The following is a 26,383-nucleotide window of genomic DNA, read 5'->3' as shown; positions in this document are numbered from 1 at the left end:
TGAAAACACTTTTAAAAGTACATCAAAACCAGCAGCCTCCTCCGCCCTTCACCATTTTTGTGATTGCATTGTCCTTCCCATAGCTGCCCGAGTGTGACTCTTTGAACTCCTCCCATCTCTGCTTTTTTAAATTTTGTATATCTATTTTTTTTAATTGAGGTATTGTCAGTTTACAATGTTGTGTCAGTTTCAGGTATACAGCATAATGCTTCAGTCATACATGAACATACATATATTTGTTTTGATATTCCCATATATCTAGTATTTATTAAGGAGCTTCTGTATACTCGACACTAAGTTAGAGCGTATAGAAGTGCATGCCATGTTCTGTTTCTTTCATTCATTCATCTATCAACCAATCCATCCATCATATATTAACTGAACATCCCCTACACACAAAACATTATTCCAGGTACTTAGGCTACACTAGTGAACACATCAAACAAAAATCCTTTTTCCTTCTTAGGAATGGGTATTGAGAACCTTGCATTCTGTTCATGTTGGACTTTCAGGTGAAATCATAGGCACTGTGAGGTGTTTCTAAGTCTAACAAAAGCGCAGCTTTCTGACTCTTGCATTGGGCTTTTGTCTCATTTCTTTGGATCAGGGGTTTTCTTTCCAGACACTGCTGCTGAGTCTTGGGCCCTGCACACCTCACTGAGCCAACGGCCAGTGGCACAGTTCTACCTAAAAGCTAAGATGTGCTATGGGAACTGGCTCCCGTCCCTTCAAGACCATAGAAAAATACCCCAAATAAAGGCAGAAAATTGCTTCATTAATAAGTTTTTATTGATAGGTGATACTCTGGGTTCTTAATTTAAAAATTTACTGGTCACTAAGTGACTGCCATATGAAAGAGGCTGGAGCTGCCTACTGAGTTCATAACCCATGGGGGCAGAGAGTGCTCCGCCACAGTTATACAGGAAGCACTCACACAGCTCACTGCACCCTCCCGTCTCCACAGTTACTACCTACATGTGCAATGACCGAAGAAAGGGTTCAAAGCAATAAATGACTTGTCTGTGGTTTTACACTTTTTAAGGAACAGAGTTTGAATTTGAACCTGGGTCTGACTCCAAAGTTCATCTCTTTCCTCCTATGCCGCACTGCCGAGTCAGGGGAAATAATACTGGAAAGGAATGTTGGTACCATGTTGTGGAGAACCTGGTGTTTAAACACTACTTAGATCAGTGGGGAGCCATTGAAGGTTTTAGAGCAGAGGAATAATATAATCAGTTGAGCACTTTGGAGAAATTAATCCACCAATGAAGTAGTAGGTGTACTGGGAAGGAAACGATTAGGCAAGGAGGGCAGTGTACAAGATAGAGGCCATTTAAATAGTCCATGTCACTGTTTCTTGAAATGTTTTCCAGAACATGAGTAGTAGACGTTGATGAGTGTTACATGCGAATAGAGTTACAGGGTGAGTGGCTCTGAAGATTGTCAATCATATGCTAATGTGTAACATGGCTGACCAAGAGGAAAGTAATGTATGCTGCACTTTTCAAACTTTGGTTGACAATGAGAAACTTTTTTTCTAGGACCATTTTTAGGAATGACTCTTGTGCTAGAAATCAGCAGGAAATGGTGTCTGAGGTGAGAGGTGTTAGCGTGGTGACAGGTACTAGGTAAGAGGTGAACCAGTGTGGTGGCAGGCTGGGTGGTGAAGGGGTAGCTGATATTATTGGCAAGGAGTGATCGAAGCTATAGAATCTGATACAGGATGAAGAAAGGAAGGAGAGGCGGGGTGAGGGAGATCTGTGCAGTGTGACTGATTGGAGTGAAGTAATGGCATAGCAACAAGAGTGAGAACGAGCAGTAGGTTGAGGAGAGGGGACTAGTAGTATTTCTGCTTTGGATACACCAACAAGCCACCAAGCAGAAACATCTAACAGACAGTTGGACATCTAAGTAGTAAAAACTGCACAGAATGGATGTGTGATGGCAGGAACCAAAAGGATGGTCAAAGAAATAAGATGAGAATCAGAAGAGCACCGTGGCAGGAAGACTAGAAGAGGAGGTTTCAAGGAGGCAGCCATCAAATAATCACAGTCTTGAAGAGCTGACTTCTTGTCCTCAACTCACACGGAATCCCCACCCTCTGACCTTGACTTTCTGCCTTCTCCCTCTTGCTGGAAAGCCTTTTTGGACGTTCTCATGCCCTGCCTGCCCTGACTCCTAGGATCATCTACTGATTCCTCATGGCAGTGTCAGCATCCTCTACCCGAAATCTGCTCTCAACCTAGAACTGACACATTTATGCCCACATTCAGATTTGTTTTTCAGATCTCAACAAATTATTTAACACCAATTATGTTGGGATTTTAAAGTAGCAAGATATGTTTTTATAAGCCCCATATGAAAATTACTTTCATCGGTATATTCACAACATACTCACACTTCTTTATTTTTTCTTATGCAAAGTATACTCAAGAGAGTAACACATGTATTTTCTCCTTAAGGTGCATCACAGCCTTCTTGCCCTTAGGAACACTAGACAGCAACTCAGCACTAAGCTCAGGGGCCATTTTAAACAGTGACAACACCAACAAAAACACAAAAGTGTGAAAAACGCACAGAAGTGTGGCACTTAGATTGCAAAAAAGAGCAGTTGTTTACAGTAGGAGAGCTGAAACAAGAGAGCAAAGTGTTGATCTTGGAGTTCAGCTGGGAATATGTGTGTTGGGCAACTTAAACTTCTTACCACCCTGCGCACGCATGTCTGTAAATGGTCCCCAAAGCCCACACACATTATCCTGCAGTTACAAATAAATTCTAACAAGCAGTATTTGGTATTTGGTACCAAATACAAGCAGGCAAATTTGCAGATGCAAGCTTCATGAATAATGAGGATTGATTGTATATGGTTATAAAATCCAAAGCTTTAATTCTTAAAAATATTTATGTATTTATTCTAAGTTGAATGTTAATTTTATCTGTTTAATCACTTGCATTCCTCAGGATATTATTTGTTTTGTTTGTCTTTACTTGGTGTTTAAAAATAATATTAATATGAATTTATAACATATTACATATAGCTACATTATGTTATATAATTTCACATAATATGCAATATCATGTTACATGACCTATGTAAATTTAAACTAAATAATAAAATTCAGCTTAGGAATTTCACTTTATACATAAAAATAGCATGCATCTTAAATGATTATTATGAAAAAGTGGAAACATTAAACTAATTCCATGCCAGCTGAATAATTTCATGCTGAATGTGTGCCTTTTAAATGCCTATCCTTACTCTCTTTCAAACTAGTTTTTAAAAGACACAAGTTTATCTTATGAGATATATGTCAGCATATGAATTCTCAGTAAATGCTCATACAAAGGTGATTTCCACTATGCTGGTAACTAAAGAAAATTCACAAATGGAGTAAATATAGTTTTAATAGTAAACACTGGAACACACTAATAGTTCATCGTCCAAGTTCTTCTAAGGAAATCTTTTTAAATTTAAGTATAGCATTCTGAGGTATCTTATTAAGTTTCTTTCTTTTTTCTGCTTCTAGTTTGGTATTATCTATGATTTGAGTCATTTCCTGTTATTTGCAGTGAAAAATTTTCAGAGTAAAAGAAACCACTTCATGATCTTTATCAATGGATAAAAAATTGCTTGACCCTTATTTTGCTTAAAGTGTCCACCATTATTTACCACAGCTTTCCTCTGCTTGTGTATTTAACACCTAATTATGTCAATGACGTACAAATGATACAGCATGTATTTTGACATTTGATATAAAGTTCAGCTGCAACAATTGCTGTTGCACAAAAAGTTGATGAAATAGATGCACAAGTTGTGGTCAGTCATGTATAAACATAGGGTTAAAATGAGTCTCCATTCACTACCATTATCATCTCAAAAACAGCATGACATGACAGAGTGAAAAGAGCCTTAGAATGATAGTCTTGGAACCCGTGATGTTAGTGAGGAAACTTACACTTTCTTGTCACTTAACTAGCTATTAATTTCCTCATCTGTATTCTGAGAAGGTCAGATGAGAGATCTCTAAGGTCCCTTTCAGGTGTAATAGTTTATAACTATAAATGTTATTAGTTAGCAGCCATGTAATAGCAAAGCAAATATTCAAAATAAAAACATACATATAGATATTCCTTGAATTAAATCATTAGTTCCAATGGAAAATTATAAAGATCTACTTCGTTTTAGCTATTCCTCCAATCACTGAGTCCTTATTTTGCATTTATTAAGCTATGCTCTGTACTGACCCTGTGGATGACAAAAGTGAAAAAACAGGTGAATTTCTGACTTCCGGGAGCTTTAAGTTGCAGAGCAAATTATTTCAAGCCAGAGGCAGCTGTGGACCAAGGCAGTATGCTTGGCCTTAGAATAGCAGTCAGTAACACACCAAGGCCTTTTCTGCACCCGTCAGTTCCCTCCCACTGTGCTGTGGCATTGGCCTCTTCCTTTGCTAACTCTGAAAATAACTATGGCTATGTTGGATATATGCTGCCTGGCAGAAGAGAGAGCTTCCTGTTTCTCTCCTTTATTAGGCTGTTTCTTTGCCTCTTATCCCACCCACCACTGTAACTGCTACCACTCCAAAATCTCCCATTTACAAAACAGAAAAAAGGAAGTGTTTGGAATGAAAGGCATTTTTAAAAGAAAATCATGTTCCGTACAAATGGCTTCCCTAGGTCTAAAGTGTACTTAATGAGCATAGGGTTTGTTAACTGAATAAAGTACAGATTCTGCAGAATGCACAGAATAAAGATACAGCTGAAGCACTGAAAATATAAGAGCACAGGAGGTAAATATATTAAAATGTTTCACCTTTACATTTGCTGTTTTCCCTATTTTTTGTCTCTTGTTCGTGTCTTTGCTTCTGCAGTGTGAGGCAGTGCGGGTGAGGGGTGAGAAGCTGCTCACTAGCAAACGTGGGTTGGGGGATTTTACTTTCCTCCTTTCGAAGGCAAGCCCCAGAAGAGGAGCCTGGCCTGCCTTGGAGAATCTAGGCCAAGTTTAAGTTGCTCTTCCTTCCTGCTCCACAAATGGCTAACATCTGCTGCTGATTATGTGGCCCATCTTCTCTAATTTTTCCTGCTAATTCCCACCCAAACATAGAAGACAGAAATACGGTGCGGAGGAATGTAGTGGAGCCCAGAGAGATGAAGGTGGTGGGATAAAGATGACAAACAGAAGAGACGTGAGGGAAAAGGAGGGAAAGGAATTGAATCATGCTGAGGTCTGCACCAGAGTCTTTTGTTTAATGACGATATTAAGTCCATATGTAAAGCTAACTTCATAGGATTTCTTTTCTGGAATGGCTTTTGAGAGAACAAAGTTAGAGGACATGACTGGAATCAAAGCATTAGGGCATCAAAGATAAATACTTTCTCCATCATTTTGACAGCGGCCAGTTGTGTTAATAGTTGCTTCAGATTACATTATTACATTGCCATAAACAAAGTTAAATAAACTTTTAGGACACAGAAGTTCTAAACAGATTTACTTTACAAACAGGGTAAACTTTTAGCCAACATTCCCAATTTTCAATGTTGAAAGGAGTTTTACTGTGGAACTATTCACTTTCATAACAATTCACTGTGATTTCTTGAATTTTTCATATTTTAAAACATCAGTACTATAGCAAAGAGAAAAATAACACTGCCAGATAGAAGCTGAATACACTAGATATATATTCCAGTAATTAATGTGAAATATCTAGAACAAACAGCGTTTAGAGTTTATTAAAGAAACTTTAATGTTAAACAACTATTTCAAGCTTTTTCAGTGCCGTAAAACTTCAGGAAATGACGTTACATGTTATCAGGACCAGCCCCTTCATTTTACAGATGAGTCAACAGGTATAGGAAAAGCTGAAAGGCCTGTCCGTGCCTGACCAAGGCTGCTCAGGTCTCCTAATTTCCATACCATCTATTCTACCTGGTCTCTGTAATACCTTTAATTTGTGGCTAGACTGTAGAAAAATGCTACAAAAATATAGCTTACCCATATTAAAACTCTCTTAGTACAATGCTCCTGAGGTTTTATAAACCAGTAAAGTTTTTTCAGGTCTTTCAGTAAAACTGGGAGTTCCCAAATGAGCTATTCACATGCCTTGCTATATGTGGAAATGACTCAATTTCTCCAATATATGCTAATCTGTCTTTGTAATTTTTTACACCTCTTTCTGTGTATGCTCCTGTGTGTTGTCTGACTTGGAGTATAAATTCTTAGAATAATAATTTTTATGACACCTTATGCCCCTACCCTGCCCAGAGCTGCATTCTAGAAGGCATGTGACAATTTAAAAAAAAAAAATCTCATTTCTGTAAAAAAAATTTTCTGATTCTAAATGAAATACTTGTTCACTGTTAAAAAAAAAAAAGTTAGAAAATACAGAAATTCTCAGAAAAGAAGAAAAATCTTGAACAAACAACCTAATCTTACTTCTAAAGGAACTAGAAAAAGAACAAACAAGACCCGAAGTAAAAAGAAAGAAATCATAAAGAGCAGAGCAGAAATAAGTGAAATAGAGACTTTAAAAAAAGAAAAGATCAATGAAACCAAGAGCTAGTTCTTTGAAAAGATAAACAAAACTGATAAATCTTTAGCCGGACTCATCACGAAAAAAAGAGGGCCCAAATCAATAAAAATCAATAATGAAAAAGGAGAAGTTACAACCAACACCACAGAAATACAAAGGATCATAAGAGATGGCTATGAACAACTCTACACCAGTAAAATGGACAACTTGGAAGAAATGGACAAATTCCTAGAAATGTACAATTTCCCAACACTGAACCAGGAAGAAACAGAAAATCTGCATAGGCCAATTACAAGTAATGAAATTGAATCAGTAATTTTAAAACTCCCAATAAACAAAAGTCCAGGATCAGACGACTTCACAGGTGAGTTATACCAAACATTTAGAGACAAGTTAATACCTATCCTTCTCAAATTATCCCCCAAAAATGCAAAGGAAGGAATGCTTCCAAACACATTCTGTGAAGCCAGCATCACCCTGATACTAAAATCAAACAAAGATACCAAAAAAAAAAGAAGAAGAAGAAGAAGAAAATTATAGGTCAATATCACTTATAGATGCAAAAATTCTCAACAAAATATTAGCAAACCAAATTCAACAATACATTACACCATGAACAGGTGGGATTGATCCCAGGGATGCAAGGATGGTTCACACAAATCAATCAATGTGATACATTATATTAACAAACTGAAGAGTAAAAATCATATGCTCACCTCAATAGAAGCAGAAAGAGCCTATGACAAAATTCAACATCCATTTATGATAAAAATTCTCCACAAAAGGGGTATAGTGAGAACATACCTCAACATAGTAAGGGCAATATATGATAATCCCACAGCTAACATCATACTCGATGGTAAAAAGCTGAAAGCATTTCCTCTAAGTAGAATTAAAAAAAATTTTTTTAAATGAATGAATATAACAAAACATAACAGACTCACAGATAGAACAAACTAGTAGCTACCAGTGAGGAGAAGGAAGGAGGGAGGGAGAAGATAGGGCTAAGGGCTAAAGACGTATCAACTACTAGGTATAAAATAAATAAGCTACAAGGATATATTGTACAGCACCAGGAACATAGCCAATGTTTTATCATAAGTTTAAATAGAGTACCATCTATAAAAATTTTGAATCACTGTCTTGTAAACCTGAAACTAAGTCAATACTCTAAATCAATTTAAAAAAAAAGAAAATACAAAAATGTATATGACAACTGTATTCCTACCACTTCTACTGTGGTAAAATATCCATAACAAAATTCACCATTTGAACCATGTTTAAGTGTACAGTTCAGTAGCATTAACATTCACATTGTTATGCAACCATTACTACCATCTATCTCCAGAGCTTTTTCACCATCTCATACCAAAACTCTGTACTTACTAAAGAATAAATCCTCATCCTCACTGCCCCACTCCTGGAACCACTGTTCTACTTTCTGTCTCAATGGATATGACTATTCTAGGTATCTTGTATAAGTGGAATCATACAACACTGTCCTTTTGTATCTGCCCTGTCTCACTTAGTATATCTTCAAGGTCTGTTCATGTTGTAGCATGTATCAAAATATCTTTTCTTTTTATGGCTAAATAATATTTCATTGTATGTATACATCACATTTTGTTTACTTAGCCATTTGTTGATTGGAATTTGGGTTGTTTTCACCATTTGGCTATAATAAGTGATGCTGCTATGAAAATGGGCAGACAAGTATCTGTTCAAGTCTCTACTTTCAATTCTTTAATGAGTATACCCAGAAGTGGAATTGATAACTCATATAGTAATTCTACATTTAATTTTTTGAGGAGGTTCCATACTGTTTTCCACATCAGCTGCATCATTTTACATTCCCATCCTTCAGACACAGGCATTCCAATTCCTCCACACCCTTGCCAACAGTTGTTATTTTGGTTTTTGATAGCAGCCATCCTACTGGATGTGAAGTGGTATCTCATTGTGATTATGATTTGCATTTTGTAATAATTAGTGATGTTGAGTGCTTACTGACCATTTGGAGAAACGTCTGTTTAGATCCTTTGTCCATTTCTGAATTTGGGTTGTTCTGTTGTTGTTGAGTGTAGTATAACTACTTTTACTAACATTTTAAAATATTTCAAATCATCTCCCCAAATATGGGTGTATAATTTTATAAAAACTAGACCATCTTCTACATAGTTTTTAATCTTTTTAAATTCTGAAGTATAATATACATAAAGTGTCCAAAATGTAAAGGTACAATTCAAGTCAAATACTCAATCACCATCCAGGTCAAAAGATAAAATATTGCCATCTCCCAGAAACTCCCCTCATGCACTGTCACTCACCCAGTAGTAGCCACTATCCTGACCTTTACAATAATGCTTTTCTTGATATTCTTTATAGTTTTACAACCACCATGAATCCCTAAACACCATACTTTTGTTTTGCTCGTTTTAAAATTAAATAGAATCCTACAAAATGTATTATTTTGTTTTTGGTTTCTTTAACTCTATGTTATATTTCTGAGAATCATTTATATTTTTACAAGTTTATTTCCATTATGTGGTTATACCAATATTATTTATCCATCATCCTGCCAATGGATATTGGGGCTGTTTCCAATTTTCATGTATTACCAATAATGCAACTTGAACATTTTTGCACGTCTCATGGTGTACTTGTGTGTGCACCTCTGTGGGCATTCTTCAAGGAAAGAATTGTTTTGTCATAGGGTTTGTGAGATTTGATGGAATACCAACCATTGCTAAGAATCTCTTGTCTTCTATGGAATATAGTCTCTAAGTGTAATAAATTCAGAACACATTTAAAGTGTCTTTGTAAGATGTTCCAGGATTTTGTTCCTTTATGCTTTCTTTTTAAACTAGTCAATATATTCTAATTCTGTGATACATTCTTTTTATCATCTCTATGACTACCAGATACTCATTACCTGAGGATGGATTTACTCCTTTTTAAAAGCAGCAGTCTCTTTTACTGCCTCTGAAAGTCAGTCTCTACTAAATGCCAACTGATTGTTGTAATGTTGGCATATGAATCCAGTATCATCAAATCTAATAATTTTTCAAGAGAAGCTGAAAATTCAGTTTTTATGTCAAAATCTACAAATTTTAAATGTTACCAGCTAATGTTCTAATTTAAAAAATTATGCATACCAAAAATATTTCCAGATTTATATTATTGACTGCTAGTTTGCAATCCCTGGCATGAAACCCACTGCTGTAACATGGATTAAGGTCTATCTTACATATTTTAAGTGATATAGGTTATTTTCCTTTCCTGATAAATATATTTTTATTTTTTGTTAAATTGGTACAACCTATCAAGAATAACTGGAAATGTGGCATTCCCATGAACTGAGGCTACTTATGTTTGCCAGAAAGCACATTAAAATATTTTGTAATCACAGACTTAGTGAAATAGAAACAGCTGTGTTTGGTGAAATGTTTGTTAGAATCTACTCTTAAAACTTTTTTTCATTTCTTTTAATTTTACTTTGCTTGAGTATTAAAGTTAGTATCATGTGAAAAATGTTAAAATTATACTTGGTGATATTCTATGGTTTTTCTCTCCTTTTTCCAAAACTAAAACAAGCTAAAAAACTATGTCTCCAAATATAAAAACCAGATTTCTTGGAAAACTGTGTTAATTTCTGAATAATCCACCCTTTTCTGAGGCAGTTCCAGAATAATCTATTATATAATTGCCATGGGTAATTGCTATCCATCTGTTACCATTCAATTACAGTATTTCAGGAAATCTGTAAGTCGACTAATTGGCTCCTATTAGCACATAAATGAAAAGATTCCGAGGATCTAACTTTAGGTTTAAGTGTAACACATTATAATACCCAGTTAGTTATTAAAAAATTATATTTTCTTGCCCCTTAAAGGGTTTTTGTTAGGATTAAAATATTCAACTATTGGACTTTATTCTTTATTCATGGATATGCATCTCTCTAATACATAAATTTCAACTGCCATAAAGTCATTTATATTTAACTATGGGCTGAATTTTGTGCTCTTGGAGGTGGATCATGTCAAGCTGAGGACTTTTCCTGGGTGGCAAGCTGTCAGGAGAGAATGTTTGACAATTTTTCTATTCAAAGGCTCATAATATTCCATTCCAACCTGTATGGGGACTGTGTATTCTACATACAATCAATCAATCCATAAATCTTCGGCAATCAATACCAAGTTTACGTCCTCTTAAGCTTTATACACACGCTCACACATGCACACACACACACACCCCCGCTTCAGGCTGCTGGGGTTCCTTAGACTGACTTCATCATATTCAGTGATGTCCTTGATCATTTTGGCCCAACTCACACTTGTATGTGGAGAGAGAAATCCACACATTGAGATATCCTGTGATATGCTCAACCCTTCACGCCGCACCCTTGCTCTGCTAAAGACTGATGGATTCTTCAGATATGTGCCGAGCACCCACTGTGCGCCATGGACTATGCTAGGTTCCTGGGTCACCAGAATGATTCCTGCCTTCAGAGAGCTTCCCAGCTGGTGGACAGACATGTGAGCATGATTTCAACATAACGAGATAAGTACTCTGAGGAATGGATGAGATACAGAGGCCTCAGTCATTAAATATTTTTGAGCACTTAGGGTCAAGCAGTGTTCTAAATGCTCAGGATACATCAAATGAATAAGACAGTCAAAGATATTCTGCCCTAACTGAAACATTTGTAGAACACCTAGGAGAGCTTACACCAGGCTATGAGGATTGGGTTCTACTTCCAAGGTTAATAATTTTATGAAACAAAATTGAATGGCTTCTGCACACTAGAAATAAACAATCCAAAAGTGCAATAGCAAAAACAATTCCACTCAACAATGGAATCAAAAAGCAGAAAATAGTTAGGAATAAATGTAACGAAAATTAAATGGCTTGTCCAAATATACTGCCAGGATTTAAAGCCCCTTTACCAGGGAATCAGCAAGAGTGGAACTCAAACATCCTCATAGTCTGCTCCTAGTTTCTATTTTATGGTATCAGTGGGGAAGTTCAAGCTGCAGCTTTGGGGTTTTTCTCTTTTTCAAAGAACATGTCTTTGATTAGCAGTGAGAAGCTTCCCTGTCCATCACAATCTGCTCGCTGGAAGGGGAAGTGGAGGGCCCGCCGCAGCACGCACACTGCTGGCGCTGGGGCCTCTCCCATGCCTCTCTGCTAAGTGAATGGCTATTTCTGAGTACTGGAAAGAGCCCTGTGGGCAGAAGCATCTTCAAAACAGGAAAGTGGGCACCAAAGGCCCCAAGTTTCTTTGTTGCGGAAGCAGCTATGTCCCTTATCTGTAACCTCATAGCCCAGGGCTGGGGGACGCCGGCTGACACCCAGCTGAGACGGGCGGTGCTCTCAGCACAGAGAGGAGGCCTGAGAGGTGCATGCAGCAGAGAAGCCCAGGGACCCCGTGGTTCAGTCCACTGAGCTCTGCACTCACCCATCTTTACAGTGACAGCCCCTGGGGACAGGGTCAGGGCAAGGGCTTCAGTCTGTGATCTTCATAGTGAGATGAACAATTAACCAACTTCATATGTTTGTAACCCTTGCTGTAGTCTCTCAGGGCCCTGGTTCCATTTCAGGTCTCTCCTGCCTAAACCCACTCAATGTCTGCAAATGTGCCCTAAAGGTGGGGCAGCCGAGTGTGAAGGACTGAAAGCTCACTGGTCAGAGTCAGCAGGCAGCACAGCTCTTCGGGGGCCCATGCCACTCTTGCCCCCTACCCCTACTATTCTGGTTCCTGTTTTTGTGATTTTGGTCACTCACGGTTTTAACCTGGCTCTGTTTCCTGACTCTGTTATGTGCAGACCCTCGTGTGAATGCCCCCTCAGGACTCCGGCCCAGTTAGCTTCTTTACTCTTAACCGTTAGTTACCCTTTGAAGTTCGGAAAGAGGCATCTGGGTTTTAATGTGGCTCATTTCCTGCCTCCTGGGCTCACAGCCACTCCAACCTGCTATCATCTTTTCCCATGATCTTTGGAAGTAAGGGGGGAAGTCATTTTAAACAAAGGAAAAGTAACTGTTAAAAGTCCAAGCAATTGCAGTTTCATTGGGACAAATGTGAATGTTTTAAAGGAATGCTGCTCATTAGCATGTCTGTGCTTAGGCATGCTTTTTATTTACTTGGCTGTACATTTATCTTAAAATTATTGTAACTTAACTTTGAAGTCTTTCACAGAACTAAGCACCTGCACCATTCACCACAGGGCCCCTTGCATTGGATACCTTAACTCTGGGAGGCCCTGTTTGCTCTTTGTGGCCTGCCCCTCGCATTCCTGTGGTCGGCCACCAAAGGAGGAACAAGACGGCTGGGGGAAACAGTCCCAGATCTCTCTGCTCATCCTGTGAGCCGTGCCAGCTACACAGAGGGAAGGAGGGGGGCTGTGGGTGAGGCAGCCGGTTTTGTATGGCACATCCTCTGCTCTTTCGAGTCTTCTGTTCAGGCCAAGTGACTCTGCTCTTTTCCTCCCTTTTCACCTGCCTTCTCTGACGGGTACATCGGAATGGAAGTGAGTGAATGACCAAGCATTCTTTCAGCTGCCATTACTGCTGTTAAGATTAAATCAACACAGTTTAATGACCATTACCGAGTACTTGTGAGATATCAAGCTCTGTGCTGGGCTTGCAGATTAATACAGCAGCAGAGTTCCTGTCACCAGGAGTGCCCAGCCGGATGGGGGAGGCATACTTAAACATACGTTGACAATGGCGCACAATGTGCGCAGTAACATGCATCTAAAAATACAGAAGCAGTAGAGAGAAAGAACTAATTCTGCCTGGAGGTGTCTCTCAAAGGAGCCACAGGTGGTGATCACTGAGATGTTTTAAAGGAAGAATAGGAGTTCTCCATGTGGACAGGAGAGAGGAATGGAAACTAGGGCAACAGAACATGCAAAGACACTGTATGGAACTGTCAACTTTCTAGTGCTCTCATAACAGATTGTCACAAACTTGTGACTTAAACAACACCAATTTATTATAGAATGATTCTGTAGGTCAGAAGTCCAGTGTGGGTCTCAATGGACTCAAATCAACATAGGACTGCATTCTCTTTTGGGGGCTTTAGGGAAGTACCTGGTTCTTTCCCTTTTGCCCAAATTTCTTGTCTTGTGATCCCCTTCCTCTGGCAAGTCCTTCTCACACTTCTAGGCTTTGCTTCTTCTCCTGTTTCATCTCTCTATCTCAGCCAAGAAAGTCTCTGCTCTGAAGGACTCACGTGATGAGACTCATGTGATTAGCCCAGCCGGATAATCCACAATAATCTCTTCATCTCAACGACCGTATCTGCAGAGTCCCTTTTGCCATGTAAAGTAACACATCTACACATAACAGCTATTAGAAGGTGGAAATTTTGAGGGGGGCACCATCCTGCCTACCACAGGAGGTATTATAGAACCGAAATGGTCAGAGCAGGTTCAGCAAAAGAGGAGACAGGTTTGGAGAGGGTGGCAACTGCCAGATAACGAAGGCCCTTGTATACCACGTTAAGGGACCTAGACTTAATCCTGGAGGTGATAGAGTCCTCTGAAGGGTTTTAAGGTGAAAATTGTGTTTCAGATGGAGCACTCTGCTGGCAGCATGAGAGACAGATTCAAGGGGACACAACTTGAAGTCAGGGGAAGTGATTGGTTACCTACTGCCCCATTCTCAACAAGAAGTGATGAGGACTCGTGTGTGGCACTATATGGATTCCGTTTATTCTATGAAACTGTCTGACAATATTTAGTTCAACAGAACCTATGGATGAAATGCCCCATAATACCGAACTTCTCTCTAAAAAATGGCCACACTATCTGAACATTGATACTCTTACCAGTTAAGTAAATCATTTCAAGGGTTCCAAGTGTTAGGAGAAGGTGTTTCATGCCCTCTAATTCCACAGTCTTGAATGACCCTTGCCCAAACGAAGTCCTAGCTTGTCCAGTAACAGATAATAGCAGCTGCCTCTGTTTGGGAGTCATCAGCTTATAGGGAGGCGGTAGTTCAAACCATGAGGTAGGAGGTAGTTCAGACCAGGGAAAGTGAATAATTTTTAAGAAGAAAAAAGGTAATGACAAAATCCTGGACCATACCAACTTTTAAGAGGAGGACCAGAGGAGAAAAAAGAAGAGTAAGGAGAGAACCATGAGACCATATGTCACAGGAATCAGAGGAAGAGTGAGTTCAAGGAACAATGGACTGTAGTAAGTCAATAATAATAAATGTCATAAAGTTTTCAAGAATGAAAAGGACAGAGAAATGTCATTTGAATTTAATAATTAAGAGGTCACTGAGGCTCCACTTTCAATCAAGAATAACAGCCCATTTTTGGGTTGGGTTGTTTATTTTTCTTATTGAGTTGTATGAGCTGCTTATATATTCTGGAGATCAAGCCTTTGTCGGTTTCACTTGCAAAAATTTTCTCCCATTCCGTAGGTTTTCTTCTTGTTTTACTTCTGGTTTCCTTTGCTGTGCAGAAGCTTGTAAGTTTCATTAGGTCCCATTTGTTTATTCTTGCTTTTATTTCTTCCAGGAGAAAATTTTGGAAATGTATGTCAGATAATGTTTTGCCTATGTTTTCCTCTAGGAGGTTTATTGTATCTTGTCTTATGTTTAAGTCTTTAATCCATTTTGAGTTGATTTTTGTATATGGTGTAAGGGAGTGTTCTAGCTTCATTGTTTTACATGCTGCTGTCCAGTTTTCCCAACACCATTTGCTGAAGAGACTGTCTTTATTCCAATGTATATTCTTGCCTCCTTTGTCAAAGATGAGTTGACCAAAAGTTTGTGGGTTCATTTCTGGGCTCTCTATTCTGTTCCATTGGTCTACATGTCTGTTTTGGTACCAATACCATGCTGTCTTGATGACTGTAGCTCTATAGTATCGTCTGAAGTCTGGGAGAGTTATTCCTCCAGCCTCTTTCTTTCTCTTCAGTAATGCTTTGGCAATTCTAGGTCTTTGATGGTTCCATATGAATTTTATTATGATTTTTTCTAGTTCTGTGAAATATGTCCTGGGTAATTGGATAGGGATTGCATTAAATCCGTAGATTGTCTTGGGCAGTGTGACCATTTTAACAATATTGATTCTTCCAATCCAAGAGCATGGAATATCTTTCCACTTTTTAAAGTCTTCTTTAATTTCCTTCATCAATGGTTTATAGTTTTCTGTGTATAATTCTTTCACCTCCTTGGTTAGATTTATTCCCAGATATTTTATTACTTTGGGTGCTATTTTAAAGGGGATTGTTTCTTTACTTTCTTCTTCTGTTGATTTATCATTAGTGTAAAGAAATGCAACTGATTTTTGAACGTTAATTTTGTAACCTGCTACCTTGCTGAATTCTTCAGTCAGCTCTAGTAGTTTTTGTGTGGACCTTTTAGGGTTTTCTATATATAGTAACATGTCATCAGCATATAATGACACTTTTACCTCTTCTTTTCCAATTTGGATCCCTTTTATTTCTTTCTCTTGCCTGACTCCAAGGAAGACATACAAATGATCAAAAAGCACATGAAAAAATGCTCCATATCATTAATTATCAGAGAAATGCAAATCAAAACTACAATGAGGTATCACCTCACACCAGTCAGAATGGCCGTCATTCAAAAATCCACAAATGACAAATGCTGGAGAGGCTGTGGAGAAAGGGGAACCCTCCTACACTGCTGGTGGGAATGCAGTTTGGTGCAGCCACTATGGAAAACAGTGTGGAGATTCCTCAAAAGACTAGGAATAGACTTACCATATGACCCAGGAATCCCACTCCTGGGCTTGTATCCAGAAGGAAATCTACTTCAGGATGACACCTGCACCCCAATGTTCATAGCAGCACTATTTACAATAGCCAAAACATGGAAACAGCCTAAATGTCCATCAACAGGTGACTGGATAAAGAAGATGTGGTATATTTATACAATGGAATACTACTCAGCCATAAAAACCGACAACATAATGCCATTTGCAGCAACATGTATGCTCCTGGAGAATGTCATTCTAAGTGAAGTAAGCCAGAAAGAGAAAGAAAAATACCATATGAGATCGCTCATATGTGGAATCTAAAAAACAAAAACAAAAACAAACAAACAAAAACAAAGCATAAATACAGGACAGAAATAGACTCACAGACAGAGAATACAGACTTTTGGTTACCAGGGGGGTGGAGGGTGGGAAGGGATAGACTGGGATTTCAAAACTGTAGAATAGATAAACAAGATTACACTGTATAGCACAGGGAAATATACACAAAATGTTATGATAACTCACAGAGAAAAAAATGTGACAATGTGTATATGTCCATGAATGACTGAAAAATTGTGCTGAACACTGGAATTTGACACAACATTGTAAAATGATTATAAATCAATAAAAAATGTTAAAAAAAAAAAGAGTAACAGAACCCAGATCGACCCTCCTACCTTAAACAACTATAAAATGGACCAAATTAGATGAAACAGCAGTTTTCAGACTTTGGACAATAGCCCAGGACAGTGAGCCCTAGGAATAGGTGAAAAATTTAGTTGAGGACTACAGGTGCCCCATTTTCCTACTTAGAGATGTTTCCAAGTGAGAGCACAGTGGGGGAGCCCAAACAGGGCCAAGCGGTCTTGCTGGTTTGAGAAGACAGCGTTTGGGGTCAGGGAGACCAAGTTGGCAAAAATATATAGGTGAAGAGAAGGAAGAGTTTCATGGAGAGAGAGAGAGAGCTCACTCCAGAAATCCGCAGAGGAATACTGATCAGTACATGCATATGAGGATACTGCTGCGGCTGGGGAAAGAACTTCCAGAGAGGAGGGAATGGAACAATACCTGGAGATCACACAGAGCCAAGAATAGTTCCTGTCAGGGGGTTAGAAAGACCTGCTGACACAAGGGCACTGAGCAGGAGGGTGTTGGCTCAGTAGTGGAGCAAATTAGCCCAGACAAAAGATAATTTTGGACTTCCTTAACAAAGTTTAAAAGCAAGCCTTGAAAGGATCAAATTATTTCCGCGTAACTTAATTGTGACTTACAAAGCTTAAAAATATTTAAAGGAATATCCCCCAAAGTCCATTTCACAACAGTGTAAAAATCACAATGTCTGGCATTCAGTACAATATGAGTAGGCATGTACATGATCGAGCAATCCCACTCCTGGGCATATATCCAGAAAAGACAAAAATTCTAATTCAAAAAGATACATGCACCCCAGTGTTCATAGCAGCACTATTTACAATAGCCAAGACATGGAAGCAACCTAAATGCCCATTGACAGATGAATGGATAAAGAAAATGGGGGGGCTATATATATACATATATGTGTGTGTGCGCGCACGTGCATGTGTATATTGTGGAATATTACTTAGCCATGAAAAAAGATGAATTATTGCCATTTGCAGCAACATGGATGGACCCTAGAGATTATCATACTAACTGAAGTAAGTCAGACAGAAAAAGATGAATATCTTATGATATCACTTATATGTGGAATCTAAAAAAATGATACAAATGAACTTATTTACAAAACAGAATAGACTCACAGACATAGAAAACAAACTACAGATACTAGGAGGAAGGGGGCAGGGAGGGGTAAATTTGGAGTTCAGGATTTGCAGATACTAAGTAATATATATAAAATAGATAAACAATAAGAACTTACTATATAGCACAGGGAACTATATTCAATATCTTATAATAACCTATCGGAAAAGAATCTGAAAAAGAATATATATATATATCTATTCACATATGTACGACTGAATCACTTTGCTATACAACTGAAACATTGTAAATCAACTATACTTCAATTAAAATTAAAATAAAAAAAAGTAGGCATGCAAAGAAGCAGAAAAATATGGCTTATAGTGAGAAAAATCTATCAGTGGAATACACACAGAAATAGAATTAGCAGACAAGTACATTAAAACAGCTATTATATATATGTTTTGAATGTAGGGGGAAAGGCAGAGGAAATCAGGAGCATAATGAGAGAAGTGGAAGTTATAAAAAAAAAAAAAAACCCAAATCAAACTTCTAAAGATGAAAAATATAACACTTGAGATTTTTTTAAAAAAATTCCCTGGATGGGATTAACAGCAGATTAGACACTAAAGAAAAAGAGATTAGTGAGCTTTAAGATGTAACAACAGAAATTATCCAAAATGAAATAAAGAAAAAAGACTGGAAGATAAAAATGAACAGAACATCAGTGATCTGTGGACATCAAGTAGCCAAACATATGACTCATTAGAGTCACAGAAAGAGCAGAGAAAGGGACAGAAAAGATATTTGAAGAAACAACACTTGAAATTTTTCCAAATTTGATGAAATGTATAAACCCACAGATTGAAAACTTTGAACAATTCTCAAGTTGAAGAAAACCACACCAAGACACATCATAAACAAATTACTAAAAAAAAAAACAGTGATAAAGAAGAAAAAAATATCAAAATCAGCCAGGGAAATGAGAAAGTCACTGGTCAGTTTACCAATTTGGTGATAGACTGGCGGTCTGGTCACTGTGGACTGCTGAGTGACTGGCAAGTAAGGGAGTGGAGATAAAGAAAAAAACTGAGATGAAAGCAGGGTAACTAGATGGGAGCACAGCATCCAAAGTGGGTTTTTGTTTGTTTATTTTTCAAATGAGAAAGAATTGAGCAAATTTATAGGTAGTTAATAATATTATCATAGTGTTAATGATAAAATAATAATGAAATAACTGACACTGATTAAGCCCTCATTTGTGTACTAGATACTGTACTCAATAGCTTACATACATTGATTCATTTAGTCCTCACTACAGTCTTATGAAATAGCTGTTTTTATGTCTCTATTATAACTGAAGTAACTGTGGTACAGATTGATGAGCTATTACTCCAAATTACCTAGTTTAAAAGTTCCAGGGCTGGAATTCAAACCAAAGTCCACTTGTGATATACTTGACTTCTATATGCTGAGCCAGCAAAGAGGGAGAAGTAGGGTTACAGAGGAGAGAGGGTATAATTGATGCCTAGGAAGAGATAGGAGATTATATATTTGAGAGCACAGGAGGATGGGTTGGACTTGACGAGGAGGAAATGAAGACTTCATTTTTGAGATATGGGGAAAGAAGTTAAGGATGGGTGTGGATGTAGATAAACAGAATCCCTGATGAGTTGAGGTGGCTTAAATTGTTTTTGGTGAATGAGTTAGGTGTTTGGGAAAGGTCAAGCTTGATATAACAACCAAGAGGAAAAGTCAAACACAAGGAGTGATGAATCATATTTAAGAGCTGAGTTGCATTTGGAAACTAAATGGGAATGGCTATGTTGTTTATTTCTAGCAGTGAGAGGGAGATAAGGATGGTAAGGATTTATGCTTTCAAGTTTATGCTACCTCCCAAAGCAAGATGAGACCACCAGCAGGTAATGTCAAAGAGGCAACAAGAACAGAGCAGGTTAATAACCATCTTCACCTTGGTTGCCCTACAAACACCCACACAAACACCTAATTGTTTCCTCATGCTGACCCCGTTCCAGATAAGTTCACTTGGTAAAAGCTCTCACTGAGCTATTAGTTTCCTTGGAATGTCCTAAAATTTCAATTTTTGAAATTTTTTCCATATTATTACATGTCATCTATGAATCATGAACCCTTGTTAAACTTGTAGCTCTAGAGTAAATGTTTCCTTCCAGTCTCGATTACCAACAAGGCAATTCAGTAACACAAGTATCTATTGTGAAATCTTATTTATGAACTTATGACATTATATGTAACGTTTTGTTGTGTATACTCTTTAACAACTTACAACTGGGCTTAAGGCTCTATTTGTTAGACTCTGCATTTGTAAAACATGACTAAAACTTGGATTCTTACCTAGTTGTATCATGCAGTGCGAATATGCAACTGTCTTTTTCACATTTATGAGTGAAGCATTTCATCTATTAGAAGTGAACCTTTTTATTTTTAAGAGAGATTTGTTTTTAGTAGAGTAGGCCAAGTAAAGATAGTTTATCAAGCCTCTTTCTGAATATCTATGACTAACCTTTGCAAATTTATGTAAAAACTACAAAGACATATCAGCTGTTTTGTCCTGTCAGCTTTCTTTACAGGTTCTTGGGCCCCAGAGGCAATTTGGCTAGTGGAGTGATGGAAACAGCAAATAGGAAAGGAAATCTTCCTGTTTTTTCTGTGGTTATAAAACCTGGCAACAGGCATCTTTGGCCCACCTGCCACGAGGCTTCAAACTACTGCTGTTTCAGATGGGCCTCAAGTTAGAGAAAATACAGCAGAGTTTTCACTAAGTCTGAGCTAGGATTTGGCTGTATCTGCCACTAGAATCTGATCAGTCTGTTCTGCAGTTTGAAATTCTGCCCTGAATTCCTGTTGCTTATAGCAATCATTTTCAAGCTTTTGCTTATTATAAGTAGTACATATGCATTACAGAACATTAGAAAATACAGATAAGCAAAAATAAAAAGCCATATATTCTTACTACCCAAAGAACATCATTTTAACATCTTAATTCTTATCCTTCTGGATCAATACCTTATTGACATTATCTTTTTGATGAATTGTCATTGTACTCTTAATTCTTTAAATGTGGTTTCCTTTCATTCTTCGGACATATTTATAACAGCAGCTTTGAAGTCTTTGTTAAGTCCAACATCTGCACCCCCAGAGTACTTTCCAAACTTTTTTCTTTGCATGTCTCATAATTTTTTGTTGAAAATTGGACATTTTGGATAACACTGTAACAAGTCTGGATTCTAATCCTCTCCAGGCTTCTTCTTGTTGCTATTTTGTCTTTGTTATTATTGTTCAAATGTTTATTTGTTTAGTGACTTGGCTGGACTAGTTCTGAAGTGTATTTCCTCCATAGTGTGCAGCCTCTGATGACTCTGTGTAGATAATCTTCCCTTGTTTTCATTTTTAAGCTTGGCTTCCTGGGGGTTGCTCCTGGGTCAACATAGCTCGGTCAGCCGTTGATTGGTCAGAGATTGTTGTTTAAGCGTCACGAGCCAGTCAAGTTTTCATCTTTTTCCACTGAATCTGTATGAGGCTTGGGGACCATTTTCAAGGTTCAGGGGGGGTTACGTATCTGCCACACCTTTAGCTCAAGGACTGATAGCTTGGAAGTACCCCTCTCTGGTTACTCCTGAGAGGTCATAGCCTTGAGATTTTCCACAGGCTTCTGAACCACCACTACTGAGTGTGGTATTAGCAGGGCCCTCTTTGACTGTGTCTGGCCTCAATTTCTCTGTTAAACTTCTGCTGGTCTGCCTCTGGTATCACTAAGCTATTAGCCTCCTTTTACTATTAATCCTTGTGTGTTTTCTGTTGTTTCTGACAATGCTCTGGGGGCATGAATGGCCTATACTGTTCCAAATAAAGAGACCATCCTCAGGCAGGAGTTGATCAGCAAGAGTTGGGGGCATAATGGACTCTGACCCTCCTAGGCTGCCAAGCCTGCCCTGAGTCTCCCTGTAAAGCGGGAGCCTGGGGAGCGGGGATGGGCACTACTGAACAGCTGCAACCTCCCACCTGCTAAAGCTCTTTCACGCACAGAGCTTGCGGGGAGGGGAGGATGAGTGCAGCAGTTTTCTGGAGCGGCCCCACCCACCTGAATAGATCTTCGGCAACAGGAAGGTGGGGGCGATGGGCTCGTCATTGGCTGCCAAACCTGCCCAGAGTAGTTCTCACACAACAGGGAGCTAAGGATGATGGCTGCAGCTCATGGTGCAAATGCCAGTCTCCCACTGTCCTTACTGAGTGTCAGTAGATTCTGTTGAGTAAATGCTTCTCAATTTCTTGCATGCCCTTCGGTCAGTTTCCATGATTGTCTTAGATAATTTTGACCAGTTTAATCAATATTTCTTTGATGAGAGGATTCATCAAGCTCTTCACAGCACCGTTCTGGAAGTAACTTTACTTATTTGCTTTATACTTAAAATATTAAGAAAATAATTGCAAAATACCAAATATAGTTTATAAACAATTAAACTAATGAGTGTACTTTTAGACATTCCGTCATTTCTTTTGTGTCTGTCTCCTCGGACTGTCAGCTACCGAAGGGCGGGGCCTATGCCACATTCACTTGTTCCCATCACGCAGGGCAGGGGGTGGGAGGTAATGGTCTTTTCAGCCTTAAAACAAAACTAAATACTATATGTGTTTTTAAACAAATGATTCCATAATTGCTTCACCCAGTGGCTTACCTCCAGTGGCCAGCTTACTAGGCTCATTTGCCAACTAGTTACAAGGCTGGCTTCCACGTGGCCTTCACAGTACACACATACACATATAAACCCACACTCATGCACAAATTTTTCCTGACCTTTTCCCAGTTACTTTTCTTCTTTAAGAGTGCCCATATGCAAAGCTTTTTTTTTTTTTTTTTTAACCTATTAGACTTTCAAGGCACAGTGCCTTTGGCCTATCCCCTTTTTAGGAGCCAATGAAAATGTGACCCAAAATAAATTATATATTGGCTCAAAAATACAGAAAGAAAAATGCAGAACAAAAATAAATGTGTTTAATTAAATATCTATAAAATGTAACATTAGGTCAACTTACCAACAGCAACTCAATACTTACAAGGTTACATGTAAATTATTTTTAAGGTGGCACCTGCATACATTTTAAGATATTTCACATAGTGAGAACCTCCTCAAAGGTCTTAAAAATCCTGTTCCCCATATTTCACTCATGCATAAAAAAAAGAAGGTTGTGGGGATTGGAATGCAGGCCTGGCACCAGCTTGTAGGGACCTCGTGAAAGATCCCACTTACAAAGAAGAGGTGGCTGCATAGTGCATTGAACAATGTTTTCCCACCCTGTTTTTGGTAGAGAGACCATGAAACCCACCCTGTAGACTCAGGCCTTTACATCTTATCAGTTCCATTCATTCACCTGCTCACTCAACATGGATTTGCCAAACACCTACACTGTGCCTGGGGTTCTACTGGCTGAGGATACAGCAAAGAACAAGGCAACCCAGGCCCTTTCCTCATGGTGCTTATGTACTAGTTGGGGAATAACATTCTTTTGATCACATAAATAAATGTGTTACTACAGATGGTAATATGTGGTATGTTATGAAGTACAGAGTTCTTTGGAGGTGGTGTATATAGGTATCTATTTTAGATATAGACATCAGAGAAGGCCTTCATATGGACTGATATGTAAGCTGAGATATAAGGAAAGAGCTGGAGAGAAATGGGGGAGCGTGGGTGTGGGGATGAGGAATGGCAGATGCAGAAGCCCTGGGGAAGGAAAGAGATTCATGCATTTATGGAAATAAAAGGCAGCCAGTATGGCTGAAGCATTATGAGTTAGAGGAGGGTGTTGTTAAAGGGGACTGGGAGGGAAGCAGGGTCATACAGGACCCTGGGGGTCATATCAAGGGTCTCGAATTCTAATCCACCTGAAGAGTTTTGAGCACCAAGCATAACTGGACCATGTCTGATTTTTCAAAAGATCTCCATGGAAAGTAGATGGACAGGGGCGCTGAGTGGAAACACAGATGGGGAGGGGGCAGCTGGAGGTCTGCTGTAGTCCAACTAAGAGATGATGTGATTTAGATAAGGGCACCTAGGGAAGGCGGAGGAATGTGGATGCACTCAATAAATACTTCAGAGGTAATAACAACAGGGCACTGAAAAATTCAAATCTTTTCTTCAATTCTATTTTTTGATACCATGTTACTAGCAATTCAGTTAAAGTTTAACCTAATACAAATGCCCATTGCATTATGGCAACACCTCAGTGTTGGATGTTGTGTTATGACGTCTATTAACTACTTATTACCTAACTCAGTGAATGAAAAGTTCCTTTGCCAGAAAAGAATAAGGAATGAGTAATACTACTTTGGGTACCAGATAAACTTTCATGTTTCTTTGACAGTAGAGGCAGATGCATCATGGTACAGAGAAACGAGTGTGAGTTTTTGGAGCTGAACCACCTGGGTTTAAATCCTGACTCTGCCTTTAACTAGCTCTGTAACTTTAAACAAATTACTTAATATTTCCAAATTTTAGTTTGAAATGAAGATAATCCCTACCTCACAGAACATTTTCAAGACGCACAGCTGACATACGACAGTTGCTCATAATAGGTGCTCAATAATTATTAGTTCTCTCAACTTACAGCCTGTAATCTGTACTCCTTAGGCTGTTTGCTAAACCTATGTTTTTTTTTAGAACTGGAAGAATTTAACTCAATTTCTTCCCTTAATTTACAGATGAGGAAATCATAGTATTCATATAGAGAGGTAAAAGAATTGCCCAGGAACTCAGAGCAGAACAGAACTAGAACCATTTTCTCCAGACACCCACCATCTTTCTAATCTGCCTTTTTGCCTTATGTTTTTCTTAATGTTTAACTGAAATATTTTATAATATATCCATACATCCATTTTATCTCTGCTTATGGCATAAAGAGGGTGATGGCTAATAGTGGTCTTGTGTTCCTTGTGTTCTCTTTGCTAGTTACATGCTATGGGGAAACTCCCAGGAACCAGAATGGCAGAGTTAAAAGCCAAGTACACCTTGCTGCATGATACCGTGATGAGGTATGCTGTTTCTTTTATTGTGTTTATGCTCCTTATTTGTAATGGGACTTATATTATTTTTCATTTTCCCAAAAGCAGGCCCTGAGACAAAGATTTGAGTTCAAGTAGTTTGAGAAGTGATACCAGAAATTATCGTAAGAGAGTGAGGAACTGAGACGGGGAAGGGAGCTAAGCAGCTGGGGATGTGTCCATCTTCAGGTTAACCCTACAGGCAGCTGGGGCTCAGTCTCAGCGAGGACTCTCTGAGTGACTGTGGAACACACCTCAGAACACTCCCACTGAACGGGGAGGGTACTGGCATATTTGTTCACTAATTTCCATCTCACGTCGATTAAGGATTGCTCCTAGGGAGACGAGATCCTGGCACTTCTAGGTTAATCTTTGAGAAGCCAAGCAAATTCCAATGGCCAGAGAAATCTCTCAGGCAGAGGAACACAGGTGCTGCTGGTCCACCAAAGCTACAGGTGGCCCCAGAGTGGGCTGAGAGAGTTGGTGAGATGCTGACATTATCTGCCACGGGACATTCCTGTAAGCTTCTCTCCTCCCCACCTTTCTTCACCACTCAGAGGTACAGGTCCTAAGACAACTCCAGCCTACATCTGCTGAGACTTCTGTCTTCACTTCTCACCTGTTCCTCTTACCCCCGGCCACTCACCTTAGCCCAGTCCCATCAGCAGAGGTCAGAAGCATAGGCTTCCACAGAAGCACTGCTGTCAGCCCTTGGGCATCAAGGGGGAAAGGGGGAAAGAGAGTGAAGAAGGAAGGGGAATCCTGATCTCTGCTACTCCTTGCTACTCCCAAACCTCTTTCTTCCTTTCCCCTACCTCCTGCTTCATAGCTTTGCATGATGGTTTCATAAAAGCCAAGGAGAGACAGAAGTGAACAGAAACTCCATCCTCCATTTCCTAGCCATCCTCTCTCCCAGTCTCCAACCATTACTCCTACTTCTTTCTTGCCCAGGCATTTGGCCACTTTGAGGAGGGGAGCCTGCGGGAAGGAGAAGAGCTGAGCTGCATCCCTGTGCAGCCTTTGCTGTGACTCCACCCCACACTCAGCTCCACCTGGGTTCCCAGCTCCCCCCCCCCCCACCAGAGCCCTCAGCTCTGGCTCCTCCTCCTCTTTCCCAGCCCCAGGCTAAATTCTCACCCTCACCCCTCACCAGAGGCGCCATTCCCCACAACTGGTCCTGCCTGCCGGTGTGAGCAAGCAGTTCTCGAGACTCAGGAGCTTGGGGGGTTCAGGCGCCAAGTCTAGGGTAATCCTTTCCAGCATACTTCGCACTGCTTTACTGCGAGAAATCTCGTGCAGTTACCAGCATCCCTCCGAGCC

At 39.1% G+C, this 26,383-nt stretch overlaps 1 protein-coding gene across 2 annotated transcripts in view; it reads left to right on the top strand.

Moving 5' to 3' along the window:
* CCDC146 (coiled-coil domain containing 146) overlaps positions 1-26,383 on the top strand; it is a 105,254-nt gene that overhangs the window by 41,022 nt on the left and 37,849 nt on the right. For both annotated transcript variants that reach the window (XM_010946655.3, XM_074367592.1), the window contains exon 3: positions 24,972-25,054. In XM_010946655.3, the coding sequence (XP_010944957.2) occupies positions 24,972-25,054 (83 nt within the window). The remainder of the gene's footprint in view (positions 1-24,971; positions 25,055-26,383) is intronic.

Source organism: Camelus bactrianus, chromosome 7 (genome assembly GCF_048773025.1).
Source record: "Camelus bactrianus isolate YW-2024 breed Bactrian camel chromosome 7, ASM4877302v1, whole genome shotgun sequence".
Taxonomy (NCBI): domain Eukaryota; kingdom Metazoa; phylum Chordata; class Mammalia; order Artiodactyla; family Camelidae; genus Camelus; species Camelus bactrianus.
Note: the sequence above shows the minus strand (reverse complement) of the source record. Positions and strands in the feature narration are given on the sequence as shown.